The 27,287-nt window shown below is 42.3% G+C and overlaps 1 protein-coding gene across 2 annotated transcripts in view; it reads right to left on the reverse strand.

The window, feature by feature from the left end:
* The window catches only part of usp32 (ubiquitin specific peptidase 32), a 269,634-nt gene that overhangs the window by 74,477 nt on the left and 167,870 nt on the right, over nucleotides 1-27,287 (reverse strand). For both annotated transcript variants that reach the window (XM_072469512.1, XM_072469511.1), the window contains exon 5: nucleotides 23,893-24,052. In XM_072469512.1, coding sequence (XP_072325613.1) covers nucleotides 23,893-24,052 — 160 coding nt within the window. The remainder of the gene's footprint in view (nucleotides 1-23,892; nucleotides 24,053-27,287) is intronic.

Raw genomic sequence — 27,287 nt, forward strand, 5'->3', positions numbered from 1 at the left:
GCAGTAACGGTGTGGTCACTTGGGCTTTAGCACCTCTGTTTTCTCCCTGGACCATATATTATCTGCAGCAGAGGAGAGAAGTGATATACAATAAAATGAGGAACATGGGAAGACAAGTTGCTGGCGGGTTGTCAAAGAATTCTGAAATCAGGTGGCAAATGACCAAAGTTTTGTTCTGCCTTTCTGTGGGGCATCGCTTGTATCAATTTGACTAAGACTAGGAACTAGATGGAGTAGGGAAATCACCATGACCATGTGCGTTCCAATTCACTGAACTGCTTGATTTTATGCAGATTTTATCATGAAACAAAAAGAAAATCCAGTTCCTTTTCGTGAATTGAGCATCTGATATGATTGAAGCTTTTCCAATTAAATTGAATTTTTGTAACTGAGAAAATATACTTACCTCAAGAATAAAAAAGTCCGGTGTTTATGTGAAACAAACATTACCCATTGGATGTTCCTGTGATACCACTACATTTTTAGAGATGGGACTCATACCACACAACTTATTGCTGTCTTGAAAATCCCCTAAGCAGAGATCCCCTAAATATATGTGGGGAGTTGAGTAGCAGGGGAAATGTGGGCTGACCGAGCTCCAGGTTTTTTTTTGTAGCTGGTTACAGGCTAAATTGAACAGCTTAATTGAACATCTGACCTCCAGGCATACAATGCCTGGAAGTCTACAATGTCTGCTATTAATACAGGTTGAGCATTTCTTATTCGAACTGCTTGAGGCTGAGTGTGTCTCTGATTCCAGAATTTTTGAATATCTGTATAGGAAAGGTCTCATAGCTAGTGGATCTTGGGTGAATTTTTTTTTAATACTAGAAACATGATTTGGCGCTGGAAAAAAAGTGCGGATTTCAGAGCTTCTTGAATTTTGAATAAGTGGTGCTCAACCTGTACCTGCACGGGTATGATGGGCTGAATTACCTCCTTGGGAGCTGTATCATTCTGTGACTGTTTATTGAGCTGCTAGTCAGCTGATTTTGATAAAAACATATGGGCAGCACGGTAGCATTGTGGATAGCACAATTGCTTCACAGCTCCAGGGTCTCAGGTTCGACTCCGGCTTGGGTCACTGCCTGTGCGGAGCCTGCACATCCTCTCCGTGTGTGTGTGGGTTTCCTCCGGGTGCTCCGGTTTCCTCCCACAGTCCAAAGATGTGCAGGTTAGGTGGATTGGCCATGATAAATTGCCCTTAGTGTCCAAAATTGCCCTTAGTGTTGGGTGGGGTTACTGGGTTATGGGGATAGGGTGGAGGTGTTGACCTTGGGTAGGGTGCTCTTTCCAAGAGCCGGTGCAGACCCGATGGGCCGAATGGCCTCCTTCTGCACTGTAATTTCTATGATAATCTATGATATTTACTTTAGTCTGCTCCAAATAACACTGGTAGCTGCCTAACTGACCAAATTTTGCTGGTACAGAAGGCTGGAGTAGTAGGCAGTTACTACAGGAACAGCCAACATAGATGAGGAAATAAAAGCAAATTACTGCGGATGCTGGTATCAGAAACAAAAATAGAAAATACTGGACAATCTCAACAGGTCTGACAGCATCTGTGGAGAGAGAAGGGAGCTCACGTTTTGAGTCTGCATGACTCAAGAAGATGTTTTCTTATATCAAAAAAAGCAACTGCAAACCATATTTGTTAAACGGGTTCGTTCAACAAATAAAACCTTATCCATCCTCCAAGGTTTCTTTTGTTAAACGTTTGAATCCTTATACTAGGGATGTATTTCTAATGTTAGCTTCCATCTATACAAGATGCAGTGAATCCATTGGTGATGGGGTAGCTTCACATGTGCACTTTTACTGATGCTTGAAGCGACCAGTCCACGAGAGGCAGATGTTGCCACAAGTGCTGCATGTGGGGCGGTTATCAGGTGTTGTGGGGTGCTGGCACCTGTTGTCAAGCTGTGGTAGCCACTGATCATATTGGTGGGGCTCACAGGCTCATTATTTATCATGAAAATCCTATTTTAGAGAAACTGAAAATCTTGCTACATTGAGTGGCTGCGTGCTATCTCATGTTGCAGCTGGTTGTGCAGCAGATTTAATCTACCTTGATATCCTAATAGCATGCCACCGAACACATTGCTGAAATTTAATCATTAAATAAACAAGAGTATGGAAGACAACACCATGCAAGGATTCAGGACACATTATTCACCACAAAAGCAATTTACATTTAAAATTTTAAAAATAATTTTCTGTTACGAATCTTGAATACATCTTCCAATAATTAATATTTATTGGAATTTTTCCTCAACATTAGGCCTAGGGAAATCTTTCTATTGAATTATTTATATATTCTATTAAATCATTCATAGATGTTTCCAAATTGTCCATCACAGTCCAAGGTGTTAGTAATTATGGAATTATTTACAATTGCCAAGTTCCAATTGTTAAACACATCCAACTTAATATTTAACAATAAATCTAACAACAGCTAGAATAGTGTTCAAAGAGAAAAGGCTTCTGAATGTTATGTAGCAATTATATTACATTGTAGCAATTTTAATGCTCCAACAATTTCATCTCAGAAAGGTGCTTTGTTCCAATTTAAGCCTCTTCATTCCTACCAATCGTATGGCTACACTCTCAGCCCCAAATGGAAGAATTTTGTACTTCATATTACTTTTCTCCAAAGCATAACTGGGCTACTTGCCTTGCAAGTTGTATAAAATAGATAATTTAACAAAATTTTACGCCAGTGTTTGTATTCATTTTGTTTCCTTATCTGCATTTCTGGGGATAGGTTGTTCACCAATATCTATTTTAGCCCACAATTTTCACAGCCAACTTGATTTCACCTCCTCCCACCATACCCTTTGTGAAGAATGTTGTAATATCCCACATGGAATCTACGGGGTGGGAATGCTGACCTTTCCCATGTTCCTTGCGGCGTACGAGCTCCCCCATTGCGGCAGGGTATCTTAATTAACCAATGTATAAAAGGTCGGCCAGTAAGGCACCGACCAGAAGTGGATCCCGGTAGGGACCTATGTGTAAATAAAATTTTGTTCCTTATTTTACTCGGTGTGGACTCCACACCATTATTAAACTGGCGACGAGGATGGGACTGAAGCTTTTTCCACAAAATTGTCAGAGCGGACTGTCGAAGACAGTATTCTCCTGTGGGGCACGAGAGTTGTTGTTCCAGCGAAGGGACAGGCTATTGTGTTCAAGGACCTTCACACATCACATCCCGGAGTGTCCAATGAAGATGCAGGCGAGAAGTTACATCTGGTGGCAGGGTTTGGGCACCGATAGAGACAGTGGTCCAGCAGTGCTCCATCTGTCAAGAGGACCAGAAACTCCCCGAGGCGGCACTCCTACACCCTTGAGAGTGGCAGGAGACCTACCGGATAGTGCAGATATCGATTGTATAAATAAAACGGGTTTCTTATTTTACTCAGTATGGACTCTCCGCTTCTTTATCAAAATTGTATTCAATTTTCCGTCACTGTTGTATCTTGTCCCAATGATGCCACCTTCAATGTCTGTGCTTCCATTATATTTTCCTTTCTCCACAACTGAGGACTTACTTCCACATTGCAACTGACAGGATCTTCAATTGTGTGTCTCCCATTCCCAATACCACCCTCCCAGAACCAAGCTAGTGTTCAACTTGTCTTCAACTTTCGCCCCATCAGCCATTATATTTAACAGATTATGTTTTGTCATTTCAACACTACAGCCCAATTTCATCAAATACATCTTCCCCTCCTGGCCCTTTTCAGTATTCTGCAACACCTTTTCCATCCATCCATCAATCACCCACATCTTTCTCTTCCCCAGCACTTTCCCATGCCAAGACAGGTAATGTAATACTGTCCTTTCGCCTTCTCCTTTCTCAAGTATGTCAAGCTTTACTTCCAGGTGAATTAGGGATCTATTTGCTCTTTTTTCAATTTAGTTTACTGTATTCATTGAGTACAATGTGGTCTCCTCTATACAGGGGTAGAGGAATGCAGTTAGGTGATCACAAGCCTATGTCCTTAGTGCACTCCTCCGTGGTAGAGGGGTCTGGACAATAATAAGCTTTGCAGGAAAAAAGGCTGAACAGTTTCTACCTCTGCTTTCTCTTTGGCATCTCTTTGAATGACAAGCTCACCAACTCAGAATTTTGTATGTCCAGGACCCCCACCAACAAACTGTCATTGCTAAGCACCAGTGATACTGTGCTGGCTCGGTCACATTTGTTGGATATATGGCTGGCATCCATCCAAAGATTTTGTTTCGGGAACTGACCACTGGATCAAGGTGTGCTGGATGTCTAAAGCACCGCTACAAGAACATCTGCAAGCAAGATGTTAAAATGGCAGACATTGTCACAGACAGCCGTGCACTTTGGAGGTTGGAGGGATATTGGAAGAGCCAAATAAACCCCCCCAGAAACCTCAGCAGACTAAGAAAACCAAGAGAAAACAGGGTCAGCCTGTTTTCATTTCATGGACGAGACTGCCACACCAGGCGATGGTCAACATAGAATTGGCCACCAAGCTGAAAACCATCCTCCACGGGACAGAAGGCTACCAAAGGAAGAGTACAAGCCAAATTAAGTGCTATATGATTTTGGAACAGCTCTCATTCTGGACACACTATTTTAAAATTAGACTCCAAATCAATTTATAATTGTGCCAACCCAGACAGCAATAATGGGTTCCCTTCTGCTAAAATATAAAATTTAACCAAAGTGGGCCAAGCTATGATGAACATTTTCCATGAAATATTTATCAACTTTAAGTTGAAGCAAGTTTTCATGCACTTTGGATCTGGTTATGAGACTGATGCACAAGTGATTTAGGATAAACCAGACTAATGGGAATTACCCACTTATCCAAAGTCCCTTCTTCATGCAGGAACTAGGTTTAACCATTTGAACTGGAATACTGCATACTTTTTAAATAACTTTATTCTTCAAATTGTTTCATCTACAATAATAGATTAAATCTGTCAATTGGGATACAGCATTTGAATTCAACACAGTTTAATATAAATATTGTCCACAAAAGAATTGATCATTGTTTGAAGAAACACTTTTTTCCCTCTGGTGTTTGATCTGTTGCTTTTGTTTAATTGATAATCAGGTTTCCACATAAGAAATAAAGGTTTGGAATTTAGCCTCATTTAATCCATGCTTGTATTTAAAAGTATACATGCATAATTAAACACAATAACATTCAATCCTGCCACCAAACAGGAACTGACACCCACTTCATCTATTGGCGCACGCACAATTTCTCTCACTGTTGATGTCATTGTTTTGCACCTGTGGTCCGCCTCTTACCACTGTTCCCCACTTCCTCCCTCTGCTGCTACTGCCCACCTGCTGCTTCCTCCACTGATTCCTCCCACTCGTCACTCCCTGCACCCCTCTCTTTGCCACAGGGGTGAATAGCGAGCAAATGGGAGTAGGAACAGTATTGTGTGCTCTTTTCTGTCTTTGATGCAGGCAGCAGCCTGGGACATTGCTCTCATTGATGTTACAGGCACTATAATGGTGTGCACAAGCAACGCAGTTGTGGAATTACAAACAACCATACAATAAATAGTACTAGGGTCAGTTAGCTCAATTAGTTGGACGGTTAGTTTGTGATGCACAATGATGGCATCAGCACAGGTTCAATTCCCGTACCGACTGAGGCAATCCATGAAGGCCCTGCCTTCTCAACCTTGCCCCTCGGGGCACAGGACTGGGGCAAGTTGCATAAGCTCAACCTGTCCCGACTGGTGGAACGAGTGAGGGAGGAGGTCCGGAGGTGGGATGCGCTCCCGCTGTCATTGGTGGGGAGGGTGCAGACTGTTAAGATGACGATTCTCCCGCGGTTCTGGTTTGTTTTTCAGTGTCTCCCCATCTTTATCGCACGGTCCTTCCTTAAGAGGCTGAATAAAATTATTCTGGGATTTGTATGGGCAGGGAAGTCCGCGCAGGTGAAGAGGGTGATACTTGAAAGGAACAGAGGAGAAGTGGGGCTGGCATTGCTGAATTTCAGCAACTATTACTGGGCGGCCAGCATAGCGATGATAAGGAAATGGATGGTGGATGCGGGGTCGGTTTGGGAGCGGATGGAGGCTGCTTCGTGCAGGGGCACTAGCTTAGCAGCCCTGGTCACGGCGCCTCTGCCGCTTCAGCCAGCATGGTACTCCACCAGCCCGACAGTGTTGGCGGCTCTTCGGATCTGGGGCCAATGGAGGAGGCATGTAGGGGAGGTATGAGCATCGGTGTGGACCCCAATCTGCGGCAACCACCGATTTTCCCCGGGGAACATGGATGGGGGGTATCGACTGTGGAGGAAGGCGGGGATTGTGAGGATGGGAGATCTATTCCTGGAAGGGAGCTTTCCGAGCACGAGGGCGCTGGAGGAGAAGTTTGGGCTGGCGAGAGGGAACGACTTTAGATACGTACAGGTGCGGGATTTTGTACGCAGACTGGTGCCGTCCTTCCCACGTCTCCCGCCGAAGGGAAGACAGGGCAGGGTAGTTTCTAGGGGAGAGGTGGGAGAGGGTAGAGTCACAGATGTCTACAAGGAGCTAATGGGAGCTGAGGATATGCAGACCGAGAACCTGAAGCTTAAGTGGGAAGAGGAATTTGGGGGGGGGGAGAGATGGAGGATGGTGTCTGGGCAGAAGCCCAGAGCAGAGTAAACACGACCGCAACATGTGCCAGGGTCAGCCTGATTCAGTTTAAGGTCGTGCACCGGGCCCACATGACGGTGGCCCGGATGAGCAAATTCTTCGGGCTGGAGGACAAGTGTGCTAGATGTGCCGGAGGGCCGGCTAACCATGTACACATGTTCTGGTATTACCCTAAACTCAGGGGGTATTGGCAGGGATTCGCAGATGTCATGTCCTGGGTATTGAAAACTGGGGTGGTAATGAGCCCTGAGGTGGCAATCTTTTGGGGTTTCGGAAGACCCGGGAGTCCAGGAAGAGAGAGGCCGACGTTCTGGCCTTTGCTTCCCTGGTAGCCCGGCGATGAATACTGTTAGCATGGAGGGACTCAAAGCCCCCCGAGGGCTGAGGTATGGCTATTGGACATGGCGAGCTTTCTCGGCCTAGAGAAAGTCAAGTTCGCCTTGAGAGGTTCGCTACCAAGGTTCGCCCGAAGGTGGTGGCCATTTATTGACTTCTTCGCAGAGGAGTAAGCGTCAGCGAGCGGGCAGGAGGGGAGGTTAGAGTAGAGTAGGGGGATATTGAGGGAGGTCCTTGCGTGAACAGAGCTGTGGTTTGCATTATGTTTAATTTGTGTCTTGACTTTTTGTGTGTACTGTAAAATGTCACTTTTTCTATATGCCTAAAATACCTCAATAAAATTGTTTGTTAAAAAAAAACCTTGACCCTCGCCTGAGGTGAGGTGACCCTCAGGTTAAGTCACCATCAGTCAGTTCTCACTCAAGAGGGGAGAGTGCCCTCTTGTTCTCGGGGGCTATGACGGCTTTCAAAGCATCCCGTTTCATTTTCAGTGCTGAATTTAACAAAAAAATTAGTACAAAACAAATTTTTAACGAATTTGAAATAAAAACATGTTTGTAAACAAGAAATAATTGTTACCACAACTATAATTATCAACATGAATTTAAAACATTTGAGCAAGTGCTCCTTTTTTTACTAACCCAAATAGTCTGGAAGAGACACAACCATCAGTCACAAAAGTAGAATCATAGAATCTCTACAGTGCAGGGGGCCATTCGGCCTATTGAATCTGCAATGAGCCTCCGAAAGAGCACTTGACCAAGGTCCACTATACCACCCACCCCACCCTATCCCAGTAGCCTAACCTGCACATCCCTGGAATGAGGGCAGCACGGTAGCATTGTGGATAGCACAATTGCTTCACAGCGCCAGGGTCCCAGGTTCGATTCCGGCTTGGGTCTCTGAGTCTGCACATCCTCCCCGTGTGTGCGTGGGTTTCCTCCCACAGTCCAAAGATGTGCAGGTGGATTGGCCATGGTAAATTGCCCTTAGTGTCCAAAATTGCCCTTAGTGTTGGGTGGGGTTTACTGGGTTATGGGGATAGGGTGGGGGTGTTGACCTTGGGTAGGGCGCTTTTTCCAAGAGCCGGTGCAGACTTGATGGGCCGAATGGCCTCCTTCTGCACTGTAAATTCTATCTATGAGACGGACGGACTGGAGGGGAGGTGGGGAAGGGGGAGAGACGGGGCCGAAGGGAAGGGTCGGACTGGGTATGTGGGGGGGTCAGGTGTCATGTGTACATTGGGTATCCTGTACGAGGCTGGATCGGAGTGTTTAAATAGTTGTTCTGGAGTTACTCTGGAGGAAAAGAAAATCATTCTATCAGGGTAAAACTGGCAGAACCAGCCAAATTAGCGATTTAATACACTTCTATTCAGCCCAATGCAATTGCCCAGAGGAAGTTCTCACTTCTGGGCAAATGCTGGGTAAACCCTTACACAGGAACTTTACAGAGGGATTTCCCCAGAGCATCATCGGGGTACTCCCCAAGTGTGACATTGAGGAACCAGGAAGTTTGGGCGAATCTAAAAGCATACGGTTAACCACCACAAGTTTCCCTCCGATCTATTGCTGCTCCAGTAGGTCCATGTTTTCATTTGCACAAAGGTTTGCATCCATCACACCTGGCCTTGCGAAGTTCCAATAACCAGCAAATTCATTAGGAGCGTTGCGCTCATTTTCAAATTTTCTCATGTTTTTCAAACTTTTTTTCCGGGGAACCATTTTTACCAACTGGCCGACATTTGCGACTCACCATTTTCGTTTACCTTTAATGCAACAAGCGAACCTGCTTGGTCCTCACGACCTCACTTGCTTTGTCATTTAATGTTATAATTCTGTATGGGTTGTTCATCAGAGGTCTTAGAGCTCACGCCAGCATTGCTTTGTCCTGCCGTGGGCTCTCCTGCAAAGCTCTTTCCAGCAGATTTAATTGTGAGACCCTCGCCTGTTTGGGTCTCTAGCGCTCTCTTCCTTTATCCAAAAAGATACATCTTCAGTTCTTCACACAGTTCTGTTACTTATTTGCTCGCAGCTATAAAATGGAGGAAGCTATCCTCAGTAATTTTACGCCCAGAGCATGTGACGTTAGTGTACTGGGCACGCGCGACCTGCTCTCTGCCGCTGGTTCTGGCGGGAAGATCGATTTTAAAAAAAAATCTTCTCCTGAGACAGCCCGCTGATGTAGAGGCAGCGGTCTGTCCTGCAGGGCTCTGGGCGTGCGCACTGCTACATCCGGCTGAGGGGGCAGGCATTGTGCAGGACCGTCAACATTTTTAAAAGCTGGTCATGGCCGGCATTTTTGAATGCCGGTTGTGGCTTGTTGGGCACTTCTTGCCCAATCGCTTTGCGACCCTCCTGAAACCCTCCCTCGACCCACCCGAAGGTCGCAATCCCGAGTTTGAAAATGAATGGTTTAAACCACCCCATCAAATGTCTTACAGGCCATAAGACCCTTTCATTTTTCCAATATAGGCTTACCCCTCATTGTCCTGCTCTCCCAGTAGCTTGTACCTCATGCTCCTACTTTACGATCAGTGGTCACTCCCTTCCAACCTAGAGCAACCTTCCCTCGAGAATTCCATTCCTCCATTTTGCAGCTTCTCTCCCTTTTCCCATAAAGTTCTTTCTCATCAACTGTCCACTGCATCATCCCAAGTCCCGCTCTTCCCACAATCCATTTATTTGTTCAGTCATGTAGGACACTGCAGGATCATTCTGTACATTAAGAGCATTAAAGGGATGCAAGTATGTTGTTTTTTTGACCGTGCATGCATTTGTTTGGGGCATCCCCATCTACTGCATAACAATCACTGGAAAATTTTGGTGAAGAATTGTAGTCATTAGTCTAAATAGAGGCGATGTCAAAATTCCAATAACACTGACAGATTAAGTTGCTAAAAACACCAACAAAATTAACAGACACTCAGTATTAGGTTTCATTTCCATTGTGTAATAAACCTGAACGAACTGCAGCTTTTTCATATTTCATAGGAATTTCTCATTTATAACAATGGTATGTTACATAGATAACTCTCTTATATTGGAATGTGAATGGAATTTCATTCTGAGCAAAATCAATGGTACACTGCAGGAAGTACTATTACTTACATGGGAGCAATGTATTTTCATTCACCCACCTGCAGGTACTATTCTTTCAGGCAGGCAGCAGTACAGGCATACCATAATCCAACTCCCACCGATGGCACTCGTGTAAGATTTATATCCACCATATTCAAACAAAAGTGTCCTTTGAAACAAACTTAACGAAGACGCAAGTTTATCCAACAACAGAAGACAACAGAACTCCAAAGTATGCGCGACTTATACAAATTAAATCATCATTTCTACAGCAAAATGAGGCACTCTTGCATGATGCCCAGGTTACTTGGAGAAAATCCATCTGCTCAGAATACAGCTTCAGGACTTAAGAGGATAATGAGACAGGCCGATGATTAGATTGCACACGCAATTTCTCTAATTGGCATATGATGTCAAAATTCTCTCTGCTGAATCTAATGGACAAAAAAAACTCCGTTCAACTTAAACATGTGAATATTCATTTTGTCAGGTTACATTGGTTGCTTGTAGACTGACTTGTTTTTAATAAATGTAATGAACACCCAAGGAAATTTAGAAACTTTAGAGAATTGCAATATCATTCCTTACATCTACTTCTCAATTTAAAAACCAGTTCCTTTCTGCAACCAAACTCAACCTACAGGTTATTGCATCCATGTGCGAATCGAGAAACACTCAAACTCCAATTATCTAAATTACTGTTTTAGTGTTGCCCTTCGAAAGTTTGATATGATCACTTAATTGAACTTGCAAAGAACAGAAATTCAAATGTAGCCAGGCAAGAAACCAATCTTAATACAAGCAAAACAATTAACTTTTATCCTTGCCACAAGTAAATTCCATATATGTGTGTGTTGGACTACCAGGAAAACTTACAAGTCAGTAAAGATGATTTTGAAATTAAAAGATCAAGGACATTACAAACCAAAAGCATGGAACAGGTTATTATGCCTTTTTAACACATTGATTTAACTGGAACTTGTGACATAATGCATTTGGTTTATGTTTTCATCACAAATGGGTAAACCATATCAAACAACTCTTTCTGCATTTGGTCTCAATAGCAGACTTTTGGCCGATACTCAGAATTATCTAATACTTTTAGTCAGGCAAAGCTGATGGAATCCACAAGTCCTCCTTACTTGCCATGGTCATCTGTAAACTGCAGATGTTTCTATTAATTTTACAGTATCCCCAGCAATCTGTTTACTGGATTTAATACAGTTGTGTGCTGCACTACTAAACATTTCAAAATATCAAATATTATCAGAGAATCTTGTTTAAATATTAATATCTTTCTTTGCAACTACATAATGTACAGCACAAGACTTGCTAAATTCCAAAAGCATGATATATAACCATATAATTAACAGCCTTGAGGCAATCGCACCTCACTGTCTTCAAAGGCACTGCAACCTTGGTTCAGGTTTCTGTAATGCAGATGGTGATTAGTGAGGATAGGAGCATGGGAAGTAAGAGAACCATGTTACAATGTTTCCCATGCCTGTGGGAACAATAAAAAGACAATGGTGTTGAGTAGGGAGTAGCTATTCGTTTACACAAGGTGAGTGAAGAGAAGTCAGCTGAGGGCCCACTGGACTAAACGGATTTGGCTTGAGTAAGGCCCGAGAGACATGGTTCCAGCAACAGAAAAGGCTGTGGTGGTGGCCCCGTGCCTGCGTGGGTCTCACCCCCACAACCCAAAGATGTGCGTGGCAGGTGGATTGGCCACGCTAAATTGTCCCGGAATTGGAAAAAAATAATTGGGTACTCAATTTATTTTTTTTAAAAGGCTGTGGTGGTGGATTAGACGGAGGTAACTGATCAATTGGAGGGATTGTGAACGAGAAGAAACATGAAGAGTGAAACTAGGTGACACAATGTCAAGGAGGGCAGATAAGAATTTTAAAAAATTAAAACAGCAAATTTTAGCAAGCTTCTGGAAAACTTTATGATAGAAAGCTGGTTAGTAGACAGGAAGCAAAAAGTTGGAATAAATGGTTCTTTTTCCAATTGGCAGGCAGTGACTAAGTGGGGTAAGGATCTGTGCTAGGAACCCAGCTGTTTACATTATATATTAATGATTTGGACGAGGGAACAAAATGTTATTATCTCCAAATTTCCAGATGATACAAAGTTGGGTGGGAGGGTGAGCTGTGAGGGGAAGCAGAGATGCTTCAGCTGGATTTGGACATGTTGAGTAGGCATTTGCTTGGCAGATGCAATACAATGTGGATAAATGGGTTATCCGCTTTGGTAACAAAATTAGGAAGGCCGATTATTATTTGAATAGGTGCAAATTGAGAGAGGCGGAGACTCAGCGAGACCGTGGTATCTTCGAGCATCAGTCACTGAAAGTAAGCGCGCAGTTACAGCACGCAGTAAGGCAAATGGTGTGTTCGTCTTCATCGCAAGAGGATTTGAGTACAGGTATAGGGATGTTTTGCTGCAATTGTATAAGGCATTGGTGATGCCACACCTGGTGCCCTTATCTGAGGAAAGATGCTCTTGCTATAGAGGGAGTGCAGCGAAGGTTTACCAGGCTGATTCCTGGGATGGTGGGACTGTCAAATGAGGAGAGACTAAATTGGTTGGGATTATATTCATTGGAGTTCAGAAGAGAGAGGGGGGATCTTATAGAAACTTATAAAATTCTAATAGTAATAGTATCAGACAGGGTAGATTCAGAAAGAATGTTCCGGATGGTGGAGGTGTCCAGAACCAGGGGATCATAGTTTGAGGATAAGGGGCAAGTCTTTTAGATCTGCGAGGAGAAGAAATTTCTTCACCCAGAGAGTGGTGAATCTGTGGAATTCAGTACCACAAAAAGCAGTTGAAGCCAAAATATTGTGCAATTTCAAGAAGGAATTAGATATAGTTCTTGGGTTTAAAGAGATCAAGGGATATGGAGAGGGAAGGCGGGATCAGGGCATTGCACTTGATGATCAAGCATGATCATAACGAATGGCGGAGCAGGCTCAATGGGCCGAACATCTTCCTACTGTTTCCACTTTCTATGTATTTAAAACATATTTAATACCTTAATCAGCCTGGATAAATTAAATTTCATCACAAAATTCAAAATATTACGCACTTCTAAATAGATACTTCAAGGACAGGGTCTGTAATTGCGCACAAGCTCAAGCATTATTTTTAAACAATCTTCTGTAGCTTTTTTTTGTCACTAACATTGAGATATTTAAACTTCATAAAATTCCCATTACAGCATTACCTGCAGGCAAAATGGCTAATATTGACATTTGCAATGGGTTCTCCCACTGATGGAACTTGACAAATACCATTTCAAAGTATTTTGAAATGTAATGTTGCGCCCTACTCAGGGATTTAAATATATAATAGTCTTATTATGTATAGCCTGCATTTACTTTCTTGTACTATTCCCCATCATTCTTCATTTGTAACATCCTTAGCATGAGACAATGACCTTTTTCCAACTAATCAAGATTTCAAAACCTGCTTTTTAAATTGGGTGATAAAACACTACGTTGAAAGGAAAAAGGGAAAACTCATCCTGGCCATCTTTTATGCAAGGTGACAAATTTCATATTACCAGTAGGTCAAACCAATAAGTGAGGACATTTGTAGCCTTTATGAAATTGGGTACAAGAACTTTTGCAAGATAAATATACTATTTGTTATTTTCCTCTTGACTATATGTGGAACACTTTTGCTCTCAAGTTTCCTTCATGGATGGCATTACATGGCACAAACAGCGCACACAAACACTCTAAATACTATTAGGTTTCATGCAAGAACATAGAGCTTGGCATTACCCTGTAGGGTGCTAGTCAATGAACGGCCCATGCACTCATTTACAGCTACCTACTTTAGTGAAGGCATTAACCCATTTCGTCCTCGCTGAAACAGTAAACAGAGCAGCTTCAGATGAATACTCCACAGCTTAATTTTGGGAACTGGCCTATTCATGCACTTAGTGAATTTCCATCCTCGCTCCCCAATCCAGCTACTCAAAGATGACTTATAAATCAAATTCACTATTTATGATCTCTCATGGCAGAGAAATCAAATTGCATTATGAGATGAATTGTAATCAGATGATCCAAAGAATCAGAATAGATTGGTCCGTGAGTGATTCACATAAGCTTACCAGCTGCCCCAGACAACATAATTAATTTTATGAAAAACCTTTTTAACAGCTGTCAGAACAAATATTTCCAAGCTCATCAGTTATATAGTAGCATAAAACCCTCCACTGTTCATTTAATTCACAACTTAATGCCAGGATGCATGGGAGATGAAATTGGTGGCAATGTTCAGCTAGAACAAATTGTGCCTTTTTGAAGACTGGACATTGGACAACCAGTCTGACAACACAGAAGCAATGCAGAGAACAAGTGGTGGGGATGGGAAGGTACCGCAGGGGTTTTCATTGGTGAACATAACTGACTGCAGATGATTGCACCAAGCGGTAAATAGCCACATGCTGGGCAAGGATAGATCTTTAGAGGACACCACAAGTAAAGGTGGGTGGGATGAATCTGGCCAGAGACATATTCCTGCCGGAACTGCAAGGGCCATGATAGGATAGGTAAGTCTGGAATCCAGTTAGGGATAATGGAGATGAACCTCCAAAGATGATGTGGTTAATCATATCAAAGGCTACAGAAAAGTCAAGGATGTAATTTATGACTCACTTTGTGGTAGGGAAGACACCTGACTAATGATAGTCAAACACAGAGATGTGGGAAACACAGACATGGGTTCAGGTGGTGGCAACATGTTAGGGACAAGTGGAAGGGAGGTTAGAAATGGGAGTTAGCAATGTCAAAATTGTTAAAGGAAGGGCAGTTTTGAAAGGGAAGTGCAAAGTACTTGAAAAGTAGTTCAAAAAAGTCATGAAAAATTGGGGCCATGAAGAAAAACTTAACAGTTTAGTAGGAATGCAATCAGGAAGCAGATGGGTCCAGTGTACCAAAATTTAGGGAAGGACACAGAATCATAGAATTTACAGTGCAGAAGGAGGTTATTTGGTCCATCGTGTCTGCACCGATTCTTGGAAAGAGCACCCTACTTAAGCCCACACCTCCACCCTATTCCCGTAATCCCAGCAAACACTTTTGGATACCAAGGGCAATTTAGCATGGCGAATCCACCTAACCTGCACATCTTTGGACTATGGGAGGAAACCGGAGTGCCCAGAGAAAACCCACACACACATGGGGAGAACGTGCAGACTCCACACAGACAGTGACCCAAGCAGAGAATCGAACCTGGGACCCTGGAGCTGTGAAGCAACTGTGCTAACCATTGTGCTACCGTGCTGTCAAGCAAACATGAGGAAAGATAAGAGAACAAAAGAAAGATGCAATCTCAGAGTGGGTAGGAATAACCTAGGGATAAACTGTGAGAAGGTTTGACTTGAGGTGGCGTTTGAGAAAGAAGCACAGAACTTTCTCACTCGCAGTGCTACAAGTTCATGGGTTACCTCCCATTTCTTGTTGGAGATGAGGGTTCCAGGTGGATTCTGGATTAGTGAGAAATTTTGGCAGAGGAAAGCAAGGCACGATAGCACTTCATGCATTCCAGGAGATCTGGTGACGGTTAGCTAAACCAGTGGTGTCCCAGTGATGCTCAAAGCTTGATCCTCCGTCAGGTCGAGCAAAGGGTTACTGGAAAGAAACGCCAACCTGGACTGTTCCTCATATCTGGCAGCATTTATTATTGAGGTCACTGATAGTTGTCTGGAACAGGCTGCAGCTCTCAACAGCAGAGGCCTAAAACCAGACCAACGAGGAACCAAGTGATAATGTCCAGAAGAAGCAACATAAAATAAACATAATTGCCTGAATTCACCATTTTAATGATGGAGAAACCATCATTTGTCATCTTACTGTGTAAAACTGACCTTCTGACAGTTAAACACAGAAATCTGGAGGTTGTTGTCAATGATCTACTGCCTTTCTACAGGGTGCAGTATTGCAGCCTTTGCAAATGCATTCAGCACAGAAACAGTGATCTAACATTAACTTTAACTTGTTAAGCTCATTATTCTTGCTCCAAAATAAGTTAAATTTTATTGAATGAGATGTAACAAACATACAAGTTATTATATATTGAACAACCTCCCTGGCTCTGAAAAACTATTAGACATCTGCAATATCCATTTCATGATCAAAATTCCACAGACTTTTCCACATAACTTTTAAGTTTGTGATATTTCAGTATCTAACTCAATCCTTTTGTATACCTCATTTTTGATTTTTGTGCGCTGTAAAAATGCCTATAAAAGGAATTCAGTTTTTTTACTTCCTGGTTTGATATGAGAGAATTCTTCATTCTGACTGGCTGCTCAGCCTGCTTGTTGACTTTACTATTGCTAATGACAGTGTCCCCAACAGATGGTGCCAAAATGAAAAGAGTTTCTAATGGGGAAAATTGACATCTCACAGACCACCAAATCTTTGTGGGCAGCATTCTAGCAGAAAGCACTATCCCTCAATTCCTGAAACCGAAATCCACGTCAATTAAGTATTTTTTCCCTGTCAGAATATATCATAAGAATTCCCAATCTTGTCAAGTTACAGCAAGCCTTTTATCATGTGATTTAGTAGATTTAGTAACAGTAACTACGATAGTAATTCATACCTTTATGTAATCAATTTCTAACATTCAGCAGCACCAACAGGCAGGCAGAGAACCAGGTGTTCAAATACATCTAATCTAATTCACTGTCACGTAGGTTTACATTAACACTGCAATAAAGTTACTGTGAAAATCCCCAAGTCGCCACACTCCGGCGCATGTTCAGGTACACGGAGGGAGAATTCAGAATGTCCAATTCACCAAACAGCATGTCTTTCGGGACTTGTGGGAGGAAACCTGAGCTCCCGGAGGAAACCCACGCAAACACGGGGAGAACGTGCAGACTCCGCACAGACAGTGATCCAAGCCAGGAATTGAACCTGGGACCCTGGCGCTGTGAAGCAACAGTGCTAACTACTGTGCCACCGTGCCGTCCATAAATCCCTTAAATGTTCAAGTGCAGGCAAGGTAAGTCACAAGTTATAATAAATTAATAAGTATCTGTTAGGCTACTGTTAGAGTATGGTGCATAGTTTAGGTTGTTCCTTTAAAGAAAGGACATTGAAGCCATGGAGAACATAGAATAGATTCTCCAGGGTGATGTCATCGATGGAAAACTATAATTTATAAGAGGGGAATAAGACACAAAGTGCTTCCTTTGCAACAGTGAAGGGTTTTTATACAGTGGATAAAGAAAGCCTTTGTTCGGAATCTCTCTGAACACAAACAAAATTGCAAAATATATAATAGTGGATCTTGCAATAAAGCGAAAATGTTTGGCAAAAAGTTATATAAATATAAAATTGGGCAGCACGGTGGCTAGCACTGCTGCCTCACAGCACCAGGGACCTGGGTTCAATTCCAGCCTGGGTGACTGTCCGTGTGGAGTTTGCATTTTCTCCAAATGTCTGCTTGGGTGCTCTGGTTTCCTTCCACAGTCCAAAGATGTGCAGGTTAGGTGGATTGGCCATGATCAATGCTGTCAGTAGGGCGGAGGTATGGGCCTAGATGGGGTGCCCTTTTGGAGGGTCAGTGCAGACTCGATGGGCCGAATGGCCACCTTCTGCACTGTAGGGATTCTATGACTCTGGAAAGGTTGAAATAAAAAAAGGAACATTAAATAAGCTCTCTTTAAAGTCAACATGGAAGAACAGATCACTAGAGAAACAAAAAAAACTTTACTCCAAATAATTTGGAGACTTATTTAATGCAGCTGCGTGAAAGACACGGAAATAAAACAATCGCGAGTGTAAACCAACCCTGGGTTCCAACCTCACAGCTGTGGTCCCCAGTTAATACAACAGATTCCTCATGTGAAAATAATGTGCTTTTCCAATAAATATCTTACTTTCTGGAATGCATGCTTAAGATATGTTTTGGAACGACTGACTAGGCCACGAGAGAAAAGTATACGCTGCACCACGCCAATTTAGAGGGCTTCGGCAAGCCTCAGCGAACCATGAATATACAAATGTTGTTAAGGTAGACTCCTCTCCCCCCGCCCCCCTGCCAAAAATGAAATGAATTTTGGGAAATCATTAACTGTTATTTTTCTTATTGCCTAGATGCCTCTGCCAGAATAACAGTGAGGCTCGCCATTATTTGTTTTTTAAAATTTAGATTACCCAATTATTTTTTCCAATTAAGGGGCAATTTAACATAGTCAATCCACCTACCCTGCACATTTTTGGGTTGTGGGGGCGAAACCCACGCAGACACGGGGAGAATGTGCAAACTCCACACGGACAGTGACCCAGAGTCGGGATCGAACCTGGGACCTCAGCACTTTGAGGCAGCTGTGCTAACCACTAGGCCACCGTGCTGCCCTGGCTCGTCATTATTTAATGGTCTAGCAGTTTCAGTCAAGGGGAAGATGTGCAGCTAAACCCAAATATCCAAAAATGACATGCATTGTTTGGTATGCCAAAGCCATTTTCTTCTTGTCAAACAAAAGGTCTAATTGTCAGTGTCAGCTGAAGAGAGTCATGGCTATCACTCTGTCCAGTAATTTTCATAATGTTGGCAAGATAGAAGTGTTAAGTTCAAATCACAAACTATTCAGAGGAAGTGGAGCATTCATCCTCTGTAACTGACAAACTGTGAATGGCTGACCATCTAATGCAATGAGAAAGTTTTTTGTTCTGATTTTTAAAAGATTGGAACAGTATATTAAGATATTTTCCCCAATCAGTAGTGCGAGGTCATGACTATGACTTTAAAGCAATAGGTAATAATGCTGAACAAAAGGAAATAAGTTGCACAAAAACTCAAACGTGACAGTGAAGTCACCTCTGTATTCGATTACAAGTTTTGTTTATTATTTAAATCACCATTCAATGATGTCAGCCAAAAGTGAAAGTTTATCATTTACTAATGTGCAAACTCATACATGGCAGTTCCTGCTGAAACTACTTCAAAATAACATGGTGGCCAATATCTAAATGGTGTTTACAATCATGTAAAGGAATCTTATTGTTGGAGTAACTGGATAATGCCTTAATGACTCTCCATTCTGAAAGAGCGGAGAAACAATAAAAATGCTTTATTGCTGTTTTCCAGCATCTGCTTTATTTTAGTTTTGTTCTAATGCTTTCTATGACATGGACGAAGCATTGGTAGTACGAAGGTCTGCTTTAATTTTCCCACAAAAAAATTAGCATTTTATAAGCTCATGGCAAAAAACTCTACGGAAAAGAATACGGCCATTTGGCCCAACGAGTCTGCAGCAGCTCGTGAAAAGCAATACAATTAGCTCTACTCACTGACACTCGACCCTGAAATTATTTTTCCTTCAAGTATTTATCCAATTCCTGCAACCTCCCATCGAATCTGTTTCCACCATCCTCAGGCAGTGCATTCCAAATCTAAATATCCTGGCAAAGAACGCGAATTGAGGAAACCGCTCTTATGCAATCATCTTAAATCTTTGCCCTCTGGTTTTCAGCTATAGGGAACAGTTTATTTTTATTTATTCTTCTCTAAGCCCTTTATGATGATATTTTACATTTCCATCAAACTTCCTATTCTTCTGTTTAAGCAGAATAATTCCACCTTCTCCACGAATGCACATGCCTGGAACCATCCGAGCGCAAATCGCTTTTGTGCCATCTTAATTTTTCTTATAATGTGGTACCCAGAATTGGACACAGTCTTCCTGAAGAAGAACGAGTGTTTTATATGGGTTTCATATAACTTTCTTTTGTACTCCATTCATCCATTTATAAAGCCCAGGATCCAACTTGCTTTATTTGCTGCTTTGTTGACCTGTCCCACCATACTCAAGGATTTGTGCATAACCAATGGCAGGTCATAAGACATAGGAGCAGACTTGGGGCACTCAGCCCATTCAATCATGGCTGATATTTTTCTCATCCCCATTCTCCTGCCTTCTCCCCATAACCCCTGATCCCCTTATTAATCAAGAACCTATCGATCTCTGTCTTCAAGCCATCTGTGGTAGGGTTCCACAGATTCGCCACTCTCTGGCTGAAGAAATTCCTCCTCATCTCTGTTTTAAAGGATTGTCCCTTCAGTCTTGCGTTGTGCCCTCTGGTACTAGTTTTTCCTACTGGTGGAAACATCCTCTCCACGTCCACTCTATTCATTCCTCGCAGAATCCTGTAAGTTTTATAAGAACTCCCCCTCATCCTTCTAATCACCAAAGAGCACAGACCCAGAGTCCTCAAATGCTCCTCCTATGACAAGCTCTTCATTCCAGGGATCATTCTTGTGAACCTGCTCTGGACACTTTTCAAGGCCAGCACATCCTTCCTTAGATTTGGGGTCCAAAACTGCTCACAATACTCCAAATCGGGTCTGACCAGAGCCTTATACAGCCTCAGAAGTACATCACGTGTTTTCTAACCCTCTCGACATGAATGCTAACATTGCATTTGCCTTCCTAACTGCTGACTGAACCTGCGCGTTAACCTTAAGAGAATCTTGAACGAGGTCTCTTAAGTCCCTTTGTGCTTCTGATTTCCTCAGCATTTCCCCATTTAGAAAATAGTCTATGCCTCCATTCTTCCTTCCAAAGTGCATAACCTCACACTTTTCCACATTGTATTTCACCTGCCACTTCTTTGCCCACTCTCCTAGACTGTCCAAGTCCTTCTGCAGCTTCTCTGCTTGCTCAATACTACCTGTCCCTCTGCATATCTTTGCATCATCTGAAAACAGTGCCCTCAGTTTCTTCTTCCAGATCGTTAATGTATATTGTGAAAATTACAGCCCTTTTAAAATTCATCTTGCATTGCTTCTCCTGATTCTTCCTACTGAAATGTGTCACCTCACATTTTCTTGCACTGAATTTCATCTGTCATGCTTTGGCCCATTCTACCTTTATTTTTTTTAATTAATGTTTTATTAAAGCTTTTCCAACCAACATTTTTACATAACAAAGATCGAAGTAAAAATAACAAAAATAAAAACAAACAAGAATTATTAAACAAAACATAAAACTTATATTATATCAACAGTTCTCCCCCCCCCCCCCCCGACCTGAGACCCCCCACCCCCCCAGGATGCTGCTGCTGCCGACAATTACTGCTCCCTAGAAAGTCAAGGAAAGGTTGCCACCGCCGGGAGAACCCCATAAAGGACCCTTTCAAGGCGAACTCTATTCGCTCCAGGCTGAGGGACCCCACCATATCGCTAACCCAGGTCTCCACACGCGGGGGTTTTGAGTCCCTCCACATTAACAAGATCCGTCTCCGGGCTACCAGGGAGGCAAAGGCCAGTACCTCGGCCTCTTTCGCTTCCTGCACTCCCGGATCCTCCGACACCCCAAATATCGCTACTGTTGGACTCGCCTTCACCCGAGTGCCCAAAATCCTAGACATCACCCTCACAAACCCCTGCCAGAATTCTTTCAGCGCCGGGCATGTCCAAAACATATGGGTATGGTTCGCCGGACTCCCTGCACATCTCGGGCGCCTGTCCTCCACCCCAAAAAACTTACTAATTCTTGCCGCCGTTATATGCGCCCGATGCACCACCTTAAACTGAATTAAGCTGAGCCTGGCACATGATGAGGAGGAGTTCACCCTGCCCAGGGCGTCGGCCCCACAGGCCCTCATCCAGCTCCTCGCCCAGCTCCTCCTCCCACTTGCCCTTCAACTCCTCCACTGAGGATTCCTCCACCTCCTGCAGCTCCTGATATATATCCGACACCTTCCCCTCCCCTACCCAGATGCCAGACACCACCCTGTCCTAGATCCTACGCAGGGGCAGCAGCGGAAATGTCCGCATCTGTTCCCTGAGAAAGTCCCGAACCTGGAGGTACCTGAGGCATTCCCCGGGGGCAGGCCGAACCTCTCCTCCAGCGCCTGCATGCTAGGGAAAGTCCCGTCTATAAACAGGTCCCCTGTCCTCCTAATACCTACCCTATATCAGCCTTGGAACCCCCCATTCATCCTACCTGGAGCAAATCTATGGTTATTCCGTATCGGGGTCCACACAGAGGCCCCCTCCTCCTGCCTGTGTTTCCTCCACTGCCCCCAAATTCTCAGTGCCGCCGCCACCACCGGACTTGTGGTGTATCACGTCGGTGAGAACAGCAGCGGAGCCGTGAATAGTGCCCCTAGGCTGGTGCCTCTGCATGACGCCACCTCCAGCCGCCCCCATGCTGCCCCCTCCTCCATTATCCACTTTCGCACTCCCCCAATCTTTCTAGCCGTCTCCCTCTTGCGCAGTTGGTGCATCCTACTCGCCTTCTCCTCATACTTGTAGACTGCCTCTTTCACTTTCCTTAACTGCACCTCCGCCTTCCCCGTGGTCAGCAAGTCAAACTCCGCCTGAAGTTTCCGGCATTCGTTCCGCAGCCCCCCCCTCTGGGGCCTCCGCGTATCACCTGTCTACCTGGAGCATCTCTCCCACCAGCCTCTCTCTCTCCGCCCTCTCCTTCTTCTCTCTGTGGGACCTGATGGAGGTTAACTCTCCCCTAACGACCGCCTTCAAGCTATTCTACCGTTAAACATGTCTTTAGACTGTGAGAGGAAACTGGAGAACCTGGAGGAAACCCGCACAGACATAGAAAGAATGTGCACACGCAGTCATCGACCTCAAGTTCCTGATGCTGTGGTGCAGCAGTGCTAACCACTGTGCGGTCCCATGTCCTCTTTAAATCTATTACTGCCTTCGTCATTACTTACAATGCTTACAATCTCAAATGTATTGTGGTGTCTACTCCTAAATCTACATCTGGTCTGCAATCTCCTACTTAATTCATCCATCAGCCACTCAAGAGTCGGTTTTCATAATAGACAATACCAACTTCAAAGACTTTTATTAACTTGCCTTTTTCCAAACAAATTATGTTGGTTTCAATATAGTATAAGTCTCTTTGGAATGTTCAACCTTCATTTGATTAGTGTGGATTTTGTAGATGTTACATGTGTTCAATTTTTTGCATTCCTGAAAAGTGTGTCAACATTTCAGGTCATTCATGTTCTAGCTCATATTAACATTTCAGTTTGACTTTCTTTTACTGAAGTAGAATAAGGTGTGTATACAAAAACTTTCACTTCAATGAAAGGATTACAAGGTACATACTGATCGGTATCGGTCTCAAGATTATACTGGACATTGTTTTCTTTGGAAATTAGATGGATTTCCATTCACAGTCTATAAACCTCCCATTACTTCAACAAGACAAAAAAAAGCATTGTTTTTTTTTTAAAAGGCATTTCCACCACATACCTGTATTTTCCCATTCTTTGTGTGAATAGAACAAAAATTACTTTAAAAATACAGGTAGAACATCTGTATTTTACTATAATTGCCAGATGCTTAAATCTTATATCATTTGGAGGTAAAAAGCATTGTGTTCTCAATAAATACAACACTCAGCACACTAATGTCCTGCTTCAGTGATATCCATAATGGGAAATGAAAGTCAGCCAGGAGAAGTAGGTTGTGAGCAATATACCCACCTCTGATGTCACTGAAGGGGAAACTTTCCGCCTCCTTTCTTAGGTTAATCCTTGTTTGGCCACATTTACCCTTACGTTATGATGAGTAGATGCTGATCTCCTTTACAGCTAGCCATTTGTAAAGAAATCAACAGAAAACAGCAAGCAGCATAAAATGCGGTAACAAAAAGTTTGTAAATGAATGTACTTTTCACAAAAAAAAGCCTGCATGTTAACTTTAATAATGACTAGCACTTCAAAAGCCATTGTAAGTGTAAGAGATCAATGCACTTGGGCATCAGCAGACTTCATACAATCATTGAATCATCATATTTTTGAAAAAAAATACTTACAATGAGTGACTCCAGCCAGAGTTTGATAGAAGGTAGGTGTATCACTATCATCAGTAAGAGTGACACACACTCCCCCGGACAGCAGCCATCGAGCAAATGTGAATGCATCCTTATTCTGAAGGAGCCAATTCTTGAACTTCTCATAATTTACCTTTTCTCCCTGAAACGAAAACAAAATGTTATAGAATTGTATGCACAAAATTTACAAAGTAATCAATCACTATTACAGGTGGGTGCAGGAGCACATTAGTTATGTTACTGGATGAGCAATGCAGAGGCTTAGACTAAAATCCAGAGGTGCAAGTTCAAATCCCACCATAGCAGTTGGGGAATTCAAATTCAGTTCATTAAATAAATCTGGAAGCAGCAGCTCGAGTCAGTGACCGTGACCCAACCGGATCACTAATGTCCTTTCAGGAAGGAAATCTGCTGTTCTTACCTGGACTGGGCTATGTATGATTCCGGACACATAGTAATGTGCTTGATTCTTAACTGCCTTCTGAAATGGCCTAGCAAACCACTCAGTTGTCACCATCATCTTCTCAAAGGGAATTAGAGATGGGCAATAAAAGCTGGCCTTACTCTTGATACCCATATCCAAGGAATGAGTAAAACAAAATTTGAGGATGCACTGAACACTGGACAAGCAAAATTAAAATCAACATAAGTAACCATACCTACCATGGTACCTCACGTGTTTTTAAGAGTTGATCTGAGCTTGTGAAGCACATGTAGCTTCACTAATATTTTATGCGGAAAGGTCACTCAGGTTATGAAGCCTTATTCTATATACTTGAGTTTCAAATCTCAGGTTCTGTAACTCTGCACATTCCTTTCAATACTGGGCAGACTGCAATGTGGTTTGAAAAATGATTTTTTTTAAAAACACTGTTTTCAATAGTTTTTTTAAAATGATTAAAATATTTGATATAAAAACGTTTAAAGTCGCCATGATTCAGAAAACTTGCATTAGCAATATTAATAGAGATGTACGCTAAATTTCTAAAATAGGATTTTATGGTAAATTGAGAAAGCATTGACAGGAGACCACCAGCAATCACACAACTGTTATGTCATTTGATGTTTTTGATGCCATGAAAATAAATATGGTATCGGATATCCTAACCTGTCTGAACAAGCCACACATCATTCAAAAGCTGCATCAGAATAACAAACCTAACAGCAACAAAAATTATATAAAAATGAGACAAGAAATATATTCAGAAAGTAGTGAAATCTATTTTTAAAAGTATGATGAAGATTAAGGCCTCTAATTTATTTATCTATTGAAAGTGATTAGTAAAATTGTCCACAATGCCACTATAGCGGACAGACTGTACACAATCATAAGAAAGAGTAGGCCGTTTGGCTCATTAAATCTGCTTCACTACTCATCAAGATCATGGCTGATCTGATTGTGTCCTTAACTCCACTTTCCTACCTGTCAAGCATTGTGCATAACTCCATTGTCAATCAAAATCTGACAACTCAGCCTTGAATATATTCAGTGCCTCCATGCTCTATTGGGAAGAGAATGTCAAATATGAACGACTCAGAAAAGAAAGTCATCTGTCTTAAATGGGAGACTCCTTATTTTAAACGGTGCCCCTTGTTCTAGATTCTCCCACAAATGGGAATATTCTCCCAGCATCCATCTTGTCAAGATCCCTCAGAATCTAATATGATGAAATACCATCATCTCTCATTCTTCTAAACTCCGTTAAGTATAGACCCAAATTGTTAGCCTTTCCTCATAATACGCTCCCTTCATCCCAGGGATTAGTCAAGAGAACCTTCTCTGAACTGACTCAATAAAAATATATCACTCTTCAAGTAAGGTCAAAGCAGTACTCTAGGTGCAGCTTCACCAACCCCCATTTTCCTTCTTCGTCTATCTTCTCCATACTATTCCTTTCTTTTTATATCCTTTGCCTTACAATCGTTCTCTTGTTAGCACCCATAAGATAAAGAACTTCAAAAACACAAACTGTACTAAATACCACATTCTAGGATTTACTCTTAACTTGCACATTATTTATATATTTTTCACACATTTAGGAATCTTTTATGTTCTCTTTGAGCCATAAACCACTAATGTTCTGTGTGCGTTATTCACTTATTTATTTAGACTAGTTGGAAGATCTAGTACAGTCATTTAATTAACCATTAGTTCAGAATTACGGCTTAAACCAGAACAATTTTTGATGGCACTTCAAGCAGCCCCACCTTTGTCCCTTAAAAATCAGAAACTAAAATTAGGTCTAATCAAATCACATAACTGCAATATTCTGGGAAAGAGGATATGCGTACATCACAAACAGATCTACTGTTGGTACATATTCGTGAGTGATTTATGTTGACTCTTTACGGTTTATAAATTGAAATTACTCTGGTGTTATCGTCACTGCAGGGCGTTGCTAGGGACACTTCCAAGACTGAGCCACCAAGAGGAGCACCAATATGAGCTCGAGTTAATTTTATTTATTTTCTTTCTTCCCAAAACCTACAGGTTATCAGAAAGTCAATAATTTGAGAATTAACAAAAGTCGCAATCTATCAGCAGCAGGTACATCCAAAAAACAAATAGATCTAGGACCATAACACACAGCGCCATCTTTGAAGGATAGTTCTTTTAACCACCTGTTCAACTTGGTTGCCTGATAGCTTAGTAATCATGTATGGCTGCAAAAGCTCCAATACAAAATGTATACGTTGAAGGGCACAAGAAAAATATTAAATGAATAATTAAAATTTCTCAGCAGGGCGAGGCTAACCACAATTGAGCATAGATTCTGCACTACCCCCAACAGCACCCACCCACCACCCCACCTTATTTGGCCCTGATTTTCACCAGAACAAAATTTTATATTTAACAACTTTATTCTGAGAAAGTTATTGACGTCATTACATTAAAATGTTCATACTTTATAAGATAGGGATATTGTCCTACAGTAATTCTGACAAAATAATAAAAAGCAGCTAAAAATACAACTGAATCTACATATCTGTATGATACGATTTGAAGACAGCATGGCTTGCAAGGGAAGCATACAAGATTGCAATATTCTGCAGTAAAATCATGTTGTTTAGGGTGGGTGCGGTGGAGGGCAATCTGCAGTAGAAAGCACAGAGGAGGAAGATATCTACAAGTAGAAGCCATCACTAATTCAGAAATCAGTAATGGACACAAGGTGAATCATTCTTGGAACGTTTTGTGTTAACAGATGAAATAAAGGCTAAATTTCTAAATATATGGTGCCAGGTGACAATTGGTTGCAGAGTTCGAAGGAATTGAGATATCTTCATACAACAAGTGTATTGATGGATTTCAAATTAAAACTTCCGATTGAATACTTCCAAACTTTAGCCTCACTAAACTAAAAGTATAAATTGTA

This window comes from Scyliorhinus torazame, chromosome 12, assembly GCF_047496885.1.
Source record: "Scyliorhinus torazame isolate Kashiwa2021f chromosome 12, sScyTor2.1, whole genome shotgun sequence".
NCBI classification, from domain to species: domain Eukaryota; kingdom Metazoa; phylum Chordata; class Chondrichthyes; order Carcharhiniformes; family Scyliorhinidae; genus Scyliorhinus; species Scyliorhinus torazame.